Source organism: Balaenoptera physalus (genome assembly GCF_965194825.1).
Source record: "Balaenoptera physalus genome assembly, chromosome: 2".
In the NCBI taxonomy this organism is placed as follows: domain Eukaryota; kingdom Metazoa; phylum Chordata; class Mammalia; order Artiodactyla; family Balaenopteridae; genus Balaenoptera; species Balaenoptera physalus.
The window spans coordinates 97,408,306-97,425,184 of NC_138883.1; the positions used below are offsets into that span (position 1 = coordinate 97,408,306).

Genomic DNA, 16,879 nt, shown 5'->3' on the forward strand with positions numbered 1-16,879 from the left:
TGTGATTTAAATTGATTTGGTCACACCTCCATTTAAGTTCACTCCTTCCCTCTCAGATTAGTCATTCAGGTGAGGAGGCCAAAACTGTAGTCCATTACTATAGTGTTGATAGTGGAAACGACACTGGTATCTCAATCAGCAGCTACTGTATGCCATTGTTCATCTTTATAGTTCCAAGAACCTTTGAGAATTAACTTTATTTTCTGATTCAGCCCTCTTGCTGGGGAAGGTATGGCCCTGTTTTGAAATGTACAAAGGAAAGAGAGTGCTGTGAGTGCCTCTTTGGGGAAGGTCAGGGCTGAAGGAGAGAAGATAGGCTTAATGACCAGCTGGACGACCGAATAACTCATATCACCTCTCTGTGTCTCTTAGAACTCTAACTGAAGAAAATCCTCACTCTGCCTCTTACAGGGTTGTTGCAAAAATCAAGCGAGAACATGGATAGGAAAGTACTTCCACAAATGCAAAGTGATGCTACTATTTTCAAACATGGAATCCTCTGCGGCACTTTTTTTTTGGTCACATGATTACTGCACAGGTCATGCCAGATTATGATACTGTTTCACCTCCATTCACCCTTTGCCTATTTCAGAGATTATGCCAGCAATGGTGCGTCCATCTCTTTGGTTCATTTTCCTTCCACCACATCTGGAAGATGCAAATCCCACCATAATGAGAAATATTGCACTGAAAATATGCAGCAAGGGTTCAAAAAGGAGAGATATCACATCTGATTAGAAAACGTTTCTGGAAGGTAATCCTATTATGCCATATATTTTCATAATTCCAATCTTTGTCCAATGTCACCCCACCCCACTTCATGCTTCAGAGACCAGACAGTATTTTCTCTATCTTTGTAGTTCCCAAGAACCTGGCATAGAGGACACATCACAGTTTACATTCCGGATGAAGTGAGCCTGCTAAACGGCTGACAATAGCAAACCCGGCGGGTTGTAACATTTATTTATCTAGACCAACGATGTCGACTATCTTTAGCTTAGCATTATACGTAGGGCTTTCGAGGCCGGAAGTGTGCCCGGGTCTCCCTTGCAACTCCCGAGGAAGGACCATTTATGGAGTATGTGCTAAGTGCCAGACACAGGTGCTTTCACCTATGCACCTAAAATGCGTTTAGTCCTCACAACATGTCTTCAAGCTTTAAGCCTACCTTACAGATAAGGATGCTAAGGCACAGAGAGGCTAAATTAGCCAGCCTCTCCTCTAGTGACGCCATTGCGTGTGCGTCGGCTCTCGAACATTCTCACCCACAAACTTTAGATCGGCCTCGCTACACGCCACCTCCCTACCCCCAGGCATGTACCCCAGCTACTCCTCCCCACGCCCCGCCCTAGGCCGGCGTAAAGCCAATAAAGCCTAGGGCAGGCCTGCCCCTTCTCTGACCCGGTGTTAACAAGGCTTCCACTTAAAGATGCTCACTCACCCAACAGCTCTTCACAAGCTTGGGGAGACTTTGCCACCCACCCTATCCGTAGCCCCGAGCTTCTCCAAAGAGCCCGCACAGCTTGGTCCCAAGGCTGAGGTCCTCCTCGCCTGCACAGCGGTTACGGGGTCGGGACGCAGATTCCGGGCGAGGACACCTTCAGGGGAGGGGTGAGGAAGCCCGGGGTGGCAGCCAGGGGGCAGGGGGTCCCGCCTCCGCGCGGCCGCCGCACGCCGCCTCGAACTACGCTTCCCAGCCTGCTCCGCAGCAGCCGCGCGCCCCGGCGCCGCGCCCGCCCGGGAGCCGCCTGTTGATTGCCGCGCTCGCCCCGGCCACGGCGCCGCCCTGTTCGCCGGCCCCTCTACCTCGGGGCAGACAGACTGACGGCCAGCACCGCCGGCTCCGGGATGGGCGCGCTGACGGGTGAGCGCGCCGGGGGGTGGGTGGGGGCCCGCCCGGGCGAGGCGCGGTCTGCAGCCCCCGGCCCGCAGCGTGGGGCGGCCGCGCCCTCCCTGCCCTCGGGAGGATGCTCCGCGGCGTCGGCGCTCGGCCGGGCGGGCCCTCGAGGCCGGGGCCGCCTCTGGCCTCCTCGGCTCGACGGGCGGTGCGGAGGAGAGGGCGGCGCGGGCCGGAGGCGCCCGGCGGGTGTGGGTCCCACGCCCTGCACTGCGGCTCCGCAGTCTCTGCAGCCCTCGGGCCGCCGCAGTGAGGGCGCGGTCTCTGTCCTCCCTGAGCTGCGGGGCCGGGTTTTTCCACGCTGGGCTTTGTTCCCCATTTTATCCTCTCCTGTTAACGTTTGACAAGCTCCTGGAGCCTAATGCTGTCACTGCAGCGTTAGAGCAGGCGACGGGGAAGGGTAGACTCCGGCTGGAGCTGTCACCCGCAGGGCGTTTCAGCCTCCGAGAAAGCAGCGTTCCGAGAGCGGCCTGATGCAGGTCCTCGGGACTCATTTTTTTTCTGGTTAAAGTAATGGTAGCATGTGCTCCCTTGAGTCTTCCTAAATTTTCGCTGTTGACCTGCAGAAATGAAAATTGCTTTTTAATAATAATAATAATAATAATAATAATAATGGCTCCTAAAGGGAATTTTTACTTAACGTATTCAGAGGTGGGAAGGTGATGCGGGCAAAATGCAAATTAGCAATGAAGGAGGCTGTGAATGCTACGGGCTTCCTCTTGCCTACTAAACATCTGAATCACCAGGTCCTTGGGAAGGGAATGAAAAGACAATCGGAGAAGGTATTTACAAAACCCTTTTCCAGCTCTACCACTAAGGAGCTGAGGGACCCTGGACAAGTCCCTTCACCTCTCTTATCCTCTTTCTCCATGGTAAAACGGGGCATGCGGGTTACATGATTTCTAAACCTCTGTTCTTCCAAGACTCTCATTATCAGGGAACTGAGGAGATGAGGGGTGCTGGTGTTCAACACCATTACAAAAACCTGATTGTGACAGAACAAGCAGCTTTACCTAGTGAGGAGGAAAGATTTTTCAGGGTTTAGGCAACCTGATTTCTTAAAAAATAAAACCAATTTCCTCTATCTACTCTCTGCAGTCTAACCCAATAAATATGCATTACAACTTTTATTTTTTGTAAATTACTATAAATTGGTAGACAGCAACAGGCTGTGGATGTTCCGTGTTTGTTTTTAATTTGCTGAAGGTGAAGTGATGGGATCAGCAGGTAAAGGGAGAAGCAAATGGCTCCCCCGTGCTGGGCAGAGCAGTCAGATGTGGAGGAGTCAAGGAGGAGGGGAGGAAACCGCAGCAAAAAGTAAGCAGAGAGTACAGACACTGAGGATAGAGAGGATGGGTACTGATGGGTCATTGTTTGAATAATAAATACACAATAGAAGGAATGAAAGAACCAGAAAACCAGTGCTATGCAACCCTAATGTAACTGATTCAGGCAAGGATTCATCCAGGGGTACAAAACCTTTGAGCAAAAGATTGTTGGGGAACAGGATTTTCACATTTTTTCAAAGTATCTCGGCACAGATTACCTAGGGAAAATGTGTCCTTATAATGGAGAGATGAGGAAGTCATCACCTTAGCTGAATGATCAAGCTTACCAACACCTATCATGCATCTCTTGTTGGGATGCAATAAGAAGGTCACAACTTCACGTGTGTGGTGTTCCTCCCCAAAAGACGGTGGGAATGGGATACTGTAGATTAAAATATTCAAGTGATAACCAATCAGGATGTGTGAACTTTGGATCCTAGATCAGAAAAAATAAATAAAAAATAGCTATAAATGATGAGTTGGGGACAATTGGAGAGATTTGAATACGGACTGCATATTAGATAATATTATGGAATTACTTTTCATTTTCTTAGGTGCAGTGGTGGTACTGTGGTCATGTAGGACACTGTCTTTTTCTTTTGAGATGTGGGTATTTGAGGCACAGTGTCATGATGTCTGCAACTTTCAGCGGGTTCAGGGTGGAGGGGGATTAGAAGAGTTGGGGAGGACGCTCGAGAATGCAGCAAAATGATGACAGCTGGTGAATTAAAGAGAGTTGTATACAGGTGTTTATTGTACTATTTTACGTTTTCTGTAGATTTGAACTTTTTAAATAAAAATTGAGGTGATCAATAAAATAGATAAGTAAACAAAGGAAAGGATTGTAGAGGACAGCGTGGTTAGTGACAGAATAAAGCAGTGGTTAGTGACAGAATAAAGCAGTGGATCTGCGGGGGACTCACAGTGAGTCTGTGGCTTCAGGTTCCCAAGATTTAAATCCTATTGGAGGTGTGAGTTGGGTCAGGGGAAGTTCTCTTTTTTGGTTTGTCTTGGCTACTATGAATCATCTATTCTTAAGACATCTCATCCCCTAACTCCAACCTTAAAGGATTATTAATTCCCAAACCTTAGAAATTCTAGCCCTACCCAAGAACCATTCTGAAAGTGCTATCCCTTTCCTCTCTGAGTTCAAGATCTGCACCCATGTGGCTCAAAGAGGCTCATAGAAGGCAGATGCAGAAGAGAACTATTACCTATTACCAGACCAAGAAAACAGAACCAATTCTTAAGATACAACACTTAATTTTATACAGAACCTTTTGCTGCAAGGATGTTTTTCCTATACCTGAAATTTATATATATATGCTTTTATGTTCTGCCCCCCTGTTTTGGCATCAGGGCTACCCCATCTCTTTCCTGTGTGTCACCAGTATTCCTGGGTTTCCCTGGTGACGGCTGAGTAGAGTAGGAATGAGAAGGTCAGCTCTAGGACTGTGGGTAATAGGAGCTCATGAAACAAGGTGCAAGGCCAGCCATGCCAAGCCAGGACATGAGGAGTAAGGAGCCAATCTGAGGCACCAGCCCAATGAAAGAACCAGGAGGCCTCTTGTCAGAGCAGTGGGAGGGGTCTTGAGGCTAGGGAGCTGGGCTACTGTTCAGCCAGTGTATATAGGGTCAGCCATCCCTGTCGTTTATAGCTGACAACCATTCTTATAGGACAGTGCCCATTTCATACCAGTTAAATATTTTGCATATCATCTTGATAAGCAGTCATGAGTCAAGGTGCACATAGCACCTGTAAGTCATAACAAAGCTTTGATCAAAACCTAACTGGGATACAGCCAGAGAAGGAGAGAAGATAGGTGGGTCAAAGACACATAAGCAGGCAGACAAGACAAAAAGTAGAGAACCCATAGTGCCAGTCAAGAAGTGAGAAGCCCATAACTTCCTGAAGCCAAGATGAGGGGACATGGCCAGAACCAATAGGCAGTTGAAAACCAAAAAGACCCAGACACCCATGTGGAAGGCAAGGAGTTAGAAGTCAAGAAACAAGAACTCCTCAGAAAACAGAGAATAGGGCCAGACAAAGGGGTAGGGCAGCAGCAGGGAGTAGGACCTGCCAGGATAATTAGAAACCAGGTGGCAGTCTGGACAGACAGTGAGACTTCCATGCTAGAGCCCTTCTGCCCCCGCCAGGAAGCTTCTTGGCAACTTCCTGCCCAGGTGGAAACCTATCTCATACTTTGGCCAGCCTACCCATGGCGGCTTGCTACACCTGGCAGTGCTGACCCAGGGCTCCTATAGGGTGCTGCCTCTCCACGTTCAACAGATCCTGACAAGGTTAACGGAGGGAAACACCCTCTGAGATAAGTACTGCTCTTTGCCTGTTTTACAGAGGAAGGGACAGAGGCTTGGAGAGGTTGTCACTCGCACATGGATCTGTAACCATCAGTTCAAGGGCTGGCTGACTCCAAGGCCCATGCTTTTTGTCTTCTGTGCTCTTCTGAACGTGGAGGGGGTGGTTACTGGTGGGCACATTGTTTTAAAAGGAGACAGTTTTCAAGCACAGTTTGACCTATGGCAACTTTTGCGTTGTAAGATTGGCAAGTTAAGAACAAATGGTCTCAGAGACAAACTCTTCATTCTGGTAAGATCTGTTCCTCATTCCCCATTCAGCTTGCCCCTTCCAATTGCCTTCTCATTTTTTGCCTGAAATTCCTCCTTATCACACCCCATTCTCTGTCCTGCATCTCCTGCAGATATTTCCCAGGATATGGCAGGAGCCATTTGGTTATTTTAAAAAAAACAGACTTGAATGGGCCATCTTCAAATAGCTAGATTCCAAAACACAGGATGTGTTTTGTACACATCTTTGTATTTTCCTGCAGCTAGAAAAGAATTCAATATATAGGATCAATTCCTGTTTTGTTGGAGGATATATCGATAAGCTGATTTTCTTCTAACTTACTAGTTTTAGAAAATGTAGGTTTGGCTCTTGTGCAAACTGGTTCACTGGTTGTTTAAAGATTACTATAAAATATTGAAGATATATAATAAAGAATAATAACTTCTCACTTACTGACTACCCCACTTGGGACTAAATCATCATCAGTGCGGTGGAAGCCCAAGTCCTCCTTCCCCAATCAACTCCCCCTCCCCTCGCTATGTGGTGTCTGTCTTTTCCATGTGCAGTCCTTTGTAGCTTTCCCAGATATGTATGTACTCCAAAACAATTTATGGCACTGTTTTACCCATTTAAAAAACTTCTCACTAGGTTTTACAAGTATTCTTTTCTTACTCTTTTGTAAACATTGGTCTTTGGTTTGGATCAGATTTAATAAATAGGGCTGCTTGTTTTGGCTTTGGTTCTAATTGTGTGGGGAGGGAGGGCCAAAGGCTGGGCACTTCGTGCTGTATCTGATTTTCCTCTTTCATGCCACAGTTATACAAATAAGGTAGCGGAAAGAGAAGCGAAGGAAGCCACACTGCTTGTTTTCCTTCTCCAGGCTCGTATCTTTGGTAACAGGAAGAGTTATCAGAGGGCCCGAATCATCCTCCCTCCAGCTCAAGTCCTTGCTCCTCTTGTCCGTTTTCTAACCGGTTGGTGTACATGCCCACCTGGACTCCTGGAAGCTCTGTTTGGCGCTTGCTTCACTGCAGTGTGCATATTAGTTTCTCGTTGCATGTTGAGAGCTTGCCGTGGGACACACTCTGCTGGAGGTGAGGCTGCGGCAACTCTTTGGAAGCTTTCCGAAGAGGACAAATATGAACTCTGGGAGGCCTGGGTAGGGGCTAAAGCAGGCTAGCCATGAGCTAGAAATCTGTGATTTGACTTTAAAAGCTATGTGAATAATGTATTCACATATATCTGTATTTGTTATTAAAAATAAAACCAGCTTTCCCCCAAATCTTTAAATCAGAGTTGTGCTCCCAGAGGATACACTGTTTTTTTTTCTCCTCTGGCTTTAAGACTCCCGTGATGCACTGGCACAACATATGCAATTTGTTTTAACAGGTACTGTTACATAGTATTAACATGTTATTGTAACTACTTAATTAAAGTCTCTCTCACTGCCAAACTGTAAGCTTAGTTAGGGCACAAGATATCATCTGTTCTGTTCACTGCTTTTGTCCCAGCATTGGAAAAGGTGGGCTTTCAGTAGATATTTGTTGAATGTATATACAAGAAGCCCAGGAATATAAAGAATTATGACGTCATCCCTGTCCTCTACGAGTTGGTGGTGTAGTTGGAGAGAGAACCATTTATGTAGCATACATAAAAAATAATGAGAGAGAGATGAACACTCAACTGGTGACATAGGCAACGAGATTTAGGAAACAGAGCAACTTCTGTGCGTTTAGGTGGCCTCAGAAAGTTCCGTGACAGAGGGTGCAGGCTGTGGATATGGTGGAATGATCTCTGGACCAACGGGTCACTTCACCTCTCTGAGCTCATTTCCTTCATTTGACATTTGTTGCACAATACTTGTTGGATGTCTTCTCTGGGTCAAGACCTGTGCTGAGAGCCAGGATTATAACAATGACTAAAACTGATACAGTCTCCACCCTCACAGAGCTTAGCAAGGAAGACAGAGATAAAACAAGCAATTGTAATAAAGTCAAGGAGAGGTCTGCATAAGGGGTGTGCCATGGGGTGGGGAGTGACTCAGACCTGCCTGGGGGTCTGAACAAGGCCTCTCTGAGGAATTGAAGCTTACATTGAGACTGGAAGATGAGTTGGCTACCAGTCAGCCGGAGAAAGAGGGGGTAAGAGTGCTCTGAGCAGAGGAAACAACATAAGGCATGATCCAGGAGTTGGAAGTGGTCCAGGGGGCTGGAGCCAGGAGGAGATGGGGAGTGCAGTGCAGGATGAGGCTGATGAGGATGACAGAGGTCAGACTGTGAATTTGAACCTTACCCTCCAAGCGAAGGGAAGCCACTGGAGGATTTTAAGTAACTAGGGCAGAGTTGGTTAAAAAGATCACTTTGGCCGTTTGTATGGAGAATGGATGCAGATGGACTAAGGCTGGATGTGGCAGTGCAGGCAAGTGATGTAGGCGGATTCTCAACATGTTTAGGTATGGACCAGATTTGGTTATTGGTGGGCGGGGAGGAGACAAGGAAGAGAAGATGTCAAGGATGGCTCCCTGGTTTCTTGGCCAAATTCCTAAAATTGGAAATTCCAGTGGAGAAGCTATTTGGAAGGAAAGATGATGTGAATACTTCTGACATTTGAGCCTGATTCAGCGAAGTAGAGATGTTGGTTCGGCAATGGAAATATATGGACGTAACCCTCAAGGAACAAAGTCTAGATCAAAGATATGGATTTGGGGGTCTTCAGGTAATGGATTATAATTAAAACTTTGGAGGGGATGAGTTTCCCCAGGGAAAGTGTACAGTGTAAGAAAAGAAATGCTAAGACAGGATCTTGTAACATGCCAGTATTTAAGGTAGAGGAAGAAGAATTGCCAAAAGAGACCAAGGAGTGATCAGAGAAGCAGGAGAAAAACCATCTGTGTTGCTGGACTGTATGATCGTTAAGGCCTCACTCAGCCCTGACGTTCTGTGGTCCTGCAGAGCTGGGATCTGAGCCAGGTCTCAAAAGCAGAGCACATGGATTGACCATGAGAATAGAGAAGGGCATTCCAAGTAATATTGCTATATCAGCCAAGGTCCCAACAAGAAACAGAGGACACACTCAAACTGAATAATTTGAGGGAATTTTAATAAAGAGGCTATTTACAAAGTTGTCAGGAGGGTTTGAGGAATCCAACAAGGCAGAAATCTGGCACTAGCCACATAGGAACCCTTCACCACCCCCAGGCCTGAAGTCAGCAAGGGTGTAGGGGCAGCTGTGTAGAGGGGGCTTCCTGGTAGGCAATGTGGCCTTCTGGACCAACCTCCCTCTCCGCCTGCCCTCCGTTTTCCTGCTAGTGCCTCCTGTTGGCCAAACAGAAGCCAGAGAGCAAGGGAGCCTTGATGCCGTGTAAATACAGCATCTTCCTAGGGTGCAGAGCAGGGTGGGAAGTGAATTGGGAGGGCAAACGAGATATCCAGAACAATTATCTGGGAAAACGGAAGTCTATGAATAAGAGAGTATATTAGTTTCCTGTTGCTGCTGTCACAAATGCAGGGGCCTAAAACAACACAAATTTATTATTGCACAGTTTTGGAGGTTGGAAGTCCAAAGCAGGTTTCTTTGGGCTAAAATCAGGGCATCAGCAGGGCTGCATTCCTTTCTGAAGGCTCTGGGGAGAATTCATTTCCAAGCCTTTTCCAGCTTCTAAAGGATGCACACATTTCTTGTCTCTCGGCCGCTTCCTCCATCTTCAAAGCCAGCAATTGCATCACTCTGTCCCTCTGCTTTGGTCATCACATCTCATTCTCTGACTCTTCTGCCTTCCTCTTCCATCTTTTAAGAGCCCTGTGATTACATTGTACCCACCCAGATAATCCAGGATAGTCTCCCTAGTTTAAGATCCTTGATTTAATCACACACAGTCCCTTTTGCCATGTGAAGTAACATATTCCCAGGTTCTGGGGATTAGCATATGGACATCTTTAGGGGGCCATTATTCTGCCAACCACAGAGAGCGAATAAACAATTTTGGCTGGATTGGAGGGCTCCCTAGGAAAGTAATGAAGACAGAAAACAGAAAGTGCAGATCAAAGCCAAATAATAGGAGTTTGTGATGCTAGACTGTCTGAATTTCATTGTGTAGACAAGAGGGAGCCATTGTAAGTCCTTAATCAGGGAAGTGGCTTGTTAGCAGTGTGAAGAAAGATGATCTAACCATGGTGCTCTGGGTGGCTTAGAGGGAAGAATAGAATCCTTTCAAGATGCAATGAGAGTACTCCAGGTCTGAAAGAACAAAGATCTAAAGCAAGAGTGACAGGAAGGGATGGTATGAAAAGTATTGTACAAGAAGAATCCACAGGAGGTGGTAACCAACGAGACAGGGAAAGAAGGAAAAGAAACTCAAGTGGTCTGAGTTTTGGCAGTGACTGACAGGTAGATTAATAGTATGATCCAGAAAACCAGGAGAGCAAGTCCGTTTCAGGGGAAGATAAGAAGTTGGGGTATAGTTGTAGAATCCTGGAATAGAACTGCAAATAGAATCTTTTCAACTCTAAGATACCATCAGTTGTGAAATGCACCAGTATTTTACATACCACGGAGAAGAAAAATGCTGCCAATTAAAATGTGACCCTTCTTGGGAATTCCCTGGCGGTCCAGTGGTTAGGACTTGGCACTTTCACTGCCAGGGCCCAGGTTCAATCCCTGGTCGGGGAACTAAGATCCTGCAAGCCACACGGTGTGGCCAAAAAGAAAAAAAAAAAAAAAAAAGTGACCCTTCTTAAAAATATAATTTTTTACTTTATTGAAGAGCTGTTTTAGACTTACACATAGATTTTTTGAACTGACATTCAACAAATTGCACATATTTAAACCGATGCAATTTGATGAATTTTGACATATGCATGCACCTGTGAAGCCATCACCACAATCAAACCCCCAAAATTTCCTCATGCCCCTTTGTAAGCCTCTTCCCCTCCCTACCTCTCTCCCATCCCTAAGCAACTACTGTTTTGCTTGCTGTCATATAGAGCAGTTTACATTTTCTAGAATTTTAGACAAATGGAATCATGCCATATACATTCTTTTTGATCTGGCTTCTTTCATTCAGTATAATTGTTTTGAGGTTCATCCAAGTTACTGTGTGTATCAATAGTTCATTACTTTTTATTTCTGAGTAGATTCCATTATGTGGATATACCACAATTTGTTTATCCACTCACCTACTAATGATCATTCAGGTTATTTACGGTTTGGGCTATTACAAATAAAGCTGCTATGAATAAACATACATTTAAAAAAATAATATATCACCTCTGTGCATACAGAAAAAGGGAAAATGGAAATGAATGGGTTAATATTCTTTTTTTAAAAAAACTAATTAATTAATTTATTTATTTATTTTTGGCTACGTTGCGTCTTCGTTGCTGTGCACGGGCTTTCTCTACTTGTGGCCAGCAGGGGCTACTCTTCGTTGCAGTGCATGGGCTTCTCATCGTGGTGGCTTCTCTTGTTGCGGAGCACGGGCTCTAGGCGCGCGGGATTCAGTAGTTGTGGCACACGGGTTTAGTTGCTCCACAGCATGTGGGATCTTCCCAGACCAGGGCTCCAACCCGTGTTCCCTGCATTGACAGGTGTATTCTTAACCACTGTACCACCAGGGAAGCCCCTGGTTAATATTCTTAAAGCTTCTTCATGTTCAGACTCCAACTTTTTGAATCACTCATATTCATCAGTGTCTGGTCTTTTCCACACAGTATCTCCTCTGTGCCATCAAGAGTGGTAATTTAAAAAAAAAAATCTGAAAAAGAACTAAAAGCTTTTGATGTTGGCTCTTAAACCTACTCTGTAAATTATGTTAGGTTTTAAAAGAGTATTCCACTATTTTAAAAAGTCCCTGAGATATTTTCCAAACTCCTGACACCCCTTTTGCTACTTTTGAAGCTGGTGCTTTTGTTATTTATGCATACATAGGCAATGACAAGTATGACATCTTGACCGCTGCTGGGTTGGCAATAATTGTAGGACCATCAGTTGCAGGACACACAATTTCTGAGTGTTAAGTGTGGGAAACTGTGCATCTTAGAATCTGTTGGATAGGGTAATTCAGTCAGTTCATTTGATGGCTAAGAGCCTGGCAGATATGCACCTTAACTATCTAGGGCCAGTATCCTGTTCTTTCTCATCCTGAGTCCCCTCAGGGTGCACTGTTGGGGATGGCTGTAAGTGGCTGAGGGCATCCTTTGCTGATATGGCAGGCGGCCTTCTTAGACTCACACAATAAATTAGTGGTAGTTGGGACCAGAACAAAGTGTATATGACCCAGTTGGTTTCTTTGACTTTAGTGGGAGAGGATTTTTTTGTCTGTTTTGGTTTGGCTTTATTTTTTTACTGGGATATTACAATTAAAGCTTAAAAGAAGGTGGACTGATGGAAGGGAAAGAGAGTTACATTGTATATGGAAAAGACACCAAAATAAAAAACCACAAACTGGAACGTGGTGAGCAGTTGAAGTAAGGACAGAGGAACAACATTCCAATAGCCCTTAAGTGGCCCCGCCTACAACCAATCTCTTTCCATGACAACCTGTTTTTCATTCTTACCGTTTGAATTACCTTATTGAAAACAGGTCTTCTCAGATCAATTCCTCTACTTTAAACATTTGTGGTGACTCCCCATCTCCAACAGAATAAAGCCCAGGTTCTTTGGCAAGACGTATAGGAAAGGCCCTTCACAGTTGTCCCGTCCTCACCTTTAGTTGTTTCCTCTCCTCTTCCCCCTCCTCCCCTCTAGCCACACCAACCATTCACCAAGCATCATGTACTTTCTTATCTTTGTGCCTTTGTTTATGCTATTCCATTTTCCTGGAAGGAGCCTTCCCTGCCCACATCCACCTTAGGACCTCTTCCTTCAAGGCTCAAACACAACTTCTTTCAGTGTCAACTCAAAACCCCCATCCGCATCCAAGGATTATTTCCTCATGTGTTTTAAACCTACTGTGTACATGACTTCTGTTATAACACTTGTCAACTGAAAAAAAAAAAAGCACAACCTAAAAGTTGAGAATTATGTTTTCTTCAGTGGACTTTCTGAGGACTCAAGCCCAGGAGGCAGTTTCTCAGAAAGCTGTGTACGACAGGAGCCAGGATGTATAGGGGTTTTTGCTACAAAACCCAGGGAGTCCGAACATCAAAAGATTACTATTAGTTAAAACCAAACATCTCAAGTTAATGAATTCAGCACTTTTCTGTGTAGGGTGATAAATGGAATATTTATAAATGGAATATTTCCTGCCATATCAGTAAACAAAGGATGTCACAGTCACCAATGATTGCAGCCCTCCAACGTGAGCTGGTGAGCCCTGAGGAAACCATAGAGTCTGTCATACAGAGTGAAGTAAGTCAGAAAGAGAAAAACATATACGGTATGCTAACACATATATATGGAATCTAAGGAAAAAAAAAAAAAAGGTCATGAAGAACCTAGGGGAAAGATGGGAATAAAGACACAGACCTACCTGAGAATGGACTTGAGGATATGGGGAGGGGGAAGGGTAAGCTGTGACAAAGTGAGAGAGTGACATGGACATATATACACTACCAAACGTAAAATAGATAGCTAGTGGGAAGCAGCCGCATAGCATAGGGAGATCAGCTCGGTGCTTTGTGACCACCTAGAGGGGCGGGATAGGGAGGGTGGGAGGGAGGGAGACGCAAGAGGGAAGAGATATGGGGACATATGTATATGTATAAGTGATTCACTTTGTTATAAAGCAGAAACTGACACACCATTGTAAAGCAATTATACTCCAATAAAGATGTTAAAAAAGAAAAACAACATACAAAAAAAAAAAAGAATACGTGCCATCTAGCAGCCAGCAGACTGCAGCCAGTCCCTGCGGTGAGCCCCGAGGAAACTCAGGATGTGAAAACACAGGCCCCAGATAGATAAGATACATATCAAAGGAATGATTTCAGTGAGCCCAGACTCTTTCATCTTCCCATACATAGAAAAGCACTAAATTCCTTAACTTGAGATGCCTGGTTTTCTTTATTTAACAATAATCTTTTGACGTTCCCAATTACCTGCTCTTTGTTGCAAAACTCCTACATATCCTAGCTCCTCCCCCCGCCTCTTTGGAGCAGTTTCTCGGAGTTATCTGAAACGCTGTCTCCCGGGCTGCAGTCCTCATTTTGCCCCAAATAAAATTTAACTCGCAACTCTCACGTTGTGCATGTATTTTTTTTTAAGTCGACTAGGGGAAGATGCAAAAGTCTGGGCTCACTGAAGTCATTCCTCTGATATAAACCTTAACTATCTAGGGCCAGTATTCTGTTCTTTGCCATCCTGAGTGCCCTGAGGGTGCACCATTGGGGGTGGCTGTAGTGTTTGAGGGTTGCATCCTTTGCTGATCTGGCAGGCGGCATTCTTAGTCCACACACGTATCCAGTGGTATTATCCCTATATATGTATGTCTCACTGAGTTGTGTTCTCCTTGGGGAAAGGGTCATATCTTGTTTTATCTGTGTATTCCTGTTTTTTAGAACCATACCTGGCAAATAGTAGGTTGACAGCAAGTATTCATTGCCTTGAAAGATGTGCTTGATATTAATACGGCCAAAGGAGAAACACAATCAGTTAAGTACATTGCTATTTCCTGAGTGCAGTATTATCTTTTGAGGGAAGATCTGTAAAATCCTCTGCCAGAAAGAAGGGATTGAGGAAAAATTTTGTTTTGAGTGGAAGTTTAGGAGGGAGGTGATATAAAAAGAGGAGGTTGAAAAAAAGAATGGACTAGGGGTGTAAAGAATTAGGGAGGATGGCTTAAGAAACAAAAAGGAAATGGGACTAGAAAGAGAATGGGAGATGAAGAAAGAAGAAAAGAGGGGAGAAAAGTGGAGAGAGTACCAGGATTTTAGACTCTTACTTAGCTTAATTGCAGGGGAGTTTCTGCACGAGGCTTTCTCACATGGACGTCCAAACTCTCTTTCCTGAATGAACCCCATTTTGTATTCTTCACATCACTCTCCCTCTGAAAAGACACAAGTCTGCTCCTTACACTGACTTACAATTAGTGCATTGTTCTTCATTGTTCTCTGTGGAAAGCAGGAGGCAGAGTTGTCTGGTGGGAAAGGCACTCACTCCACAGGGACTCAAGGGCCTGGCACATCCCAGCTCCAGCCCCTCCAGCGAAGCCCTCAGCCCCTTCGACCTGAGAATCTTCATCTGTAAAATGGGATATCGATATCTGTCCAGGCTTCCTTTCCAGGTCATTGTAAAGATCTAAATAAGTGAGATAACATATATGAAAATACTTTATAAGCAGTCAGGCTGCTCTGCGAATGAAGGTGATATTACTTACTTTGTTGAGTTATTCGTCAGGGGAGAGACCCCATTGGCACATAGCATAGCCCTGTCTCCTGCTAATAAGTCCTGTTTACCCAAAGGAGATAACAGTGTTTCTTTCTTCTCAGCAGTATTCTGAAGTCTCAGGAAGCTGGTGCGGTTAAATGTGCATGGCCCATGAGAAAGGCGTATAGGAAACCATGGCACTCCCCTTTCAAAAAGACCTGGAGAAATACAAGAACATTGATGAAGATGAGCTTCTTGGCAAACTCTCAGAAGACGAACTGAAACAGTTGGAAAATGTTCTTGATGACCTAGATCCCGAGGTTAGTGACCTGGAACTGAAGCAGGTGGTTAGTGATAGGATGGGATAAACGGTGTGGTGTGGTCCTTAAACAATAGTGTAGGAATTCCCGATCTCTAAATGCAAATTATGTGTTCTTCCCTGATTGGCTGTGGGTCGTTACTTTTATAAACCCATGGAGAACCTCAGTAGCCACACCTATGATACAGCAATTGTATTTCTCAAAAACCAGTTTAATGTAAATGGGGGAAAATATTTTCCATTGGCTGAAAAAGGACTAGACTGACTTAGGGAAAAAGAAAGGAAGAGGGAGAGGAAACAAATATGACTGAGTTTCTTCTATGATTCATACACTCTGCTGGGCCCAGCAGCGCTTGAGATAAATTGTATTATCCCCATTTCATAAATGAGGAGACACACCAGGAGAAGTAATTTACATTAGATCCTATACTGGTAAATGTCAGAGATGGTATTTAAACCAGATCTTTAACCACAAAAGCAGATCTTTCTTATATCTTGTTTCTTTAACATGTATAAACAACTTGAAATCTTTGATGATCCCACAACAATGGCTAGATTAGAGTAAATGTAACCAGGGAGTTCCCTGACGGTCCAGTGGTTAAGACTCCACGCTCCCAGTGCAGGGGGTGCGCGTTCGATCCCTGGTCGGGGAACTAAGATCCCACATACCACATGGTATGGCCAAAAACAAATTTTTTTTAAGTATTAAAAAATAAATAAATAAAATAAAAACAAATAAATAAATGTAACCATAATATCAGGTAAATTTAAATGGAGCTTCTCATGTTTTTATGAGCTCTTGAAAAGGTAAATAGCTTGTTACAGTGATTGTTTAGCAAGCACTTTCTTCAGTCCTGCTAATATTATCTCAAACATAGAATAGGAGGCATCTAAAATAGTGATTTTCCTATAAATAAAAATGTCACTAAAATATTTATATGATATTCCATTATGCCAGATAATTTGGATATTGTTTTTACTTTAAAAAAATACTAGTATCCTTTTTTTAATTTTTTAAACTTAAGAAAGATACCTCTATATTTAATCAAGCAGGTATCAACATCTACCATAATACTCACTTACCAGCTTGGATGTTTCCCAGGAGAGGTTAGAAATAACAGAGTGTGGTCGCATTGGCTCATCCACACGCCTGCCTGGGAGCACTTTGGGTGCAGACCTGGCCAAACCTAAGAGGGATCTACGAAGAAAAAGGTCGTGAAGGGCGGCTGGCCTTTTGCTACCACGTTCTTAGAAGGCAGCTGCAGGAGACAGGCCGCTGCAGCCATGTGTGTTCTGCCTGAGCTCACCGGGAGCCCCCGTCTCAGCACAGAATGTTAGAGCAGGTGGGGCCTCAAAGGTATGCCAGAGCCCTAGCCCACAGCTCACACCCACATCCCCCATCTCCACATACACAGCAGGGGAAGGGGAGGTAACAGGTATCAGTC

General features: G+C 44.6%; 1 protein-coding gene across 3 annotated transcripts in view; it reads left to right on the forward strand.

The window, feature by feature from the left end:
• Nucleotides 1–1,725: 1,725 nt before the first annotated feature.
• The window catches only part of TMOD2 (tropomodulin 2), a 44,511-nt gene continuing 29,357 nt past the window's right edge, over nt 1,726–16,879 (forward strand). The window contains exons 1-3 of one of the 3 annotated variants that reach the window (XM_082448062.1): nt 1,734–1,864; nt 14,308–14,400; nt 15,241–15,435. In XM_082448062.1, the coding sequence (XP_082304188.1) occupies nt 15,310–15,435 (126 nt within the window). In that variant the 5' untranslated portion in view covers nt 1,734–1,864; nt 14,308–14,400; nt 15,241–15,309. Of the gene's footprint in view, nt 1,865–14,307; nt 14,401–15,237; nt 15,436–16,879 lie in introns of all 3 variants that reach the window. The other 2 variants (XM_082448060.1, XM_082448061.1) reach the window with 2 other exon arrangements.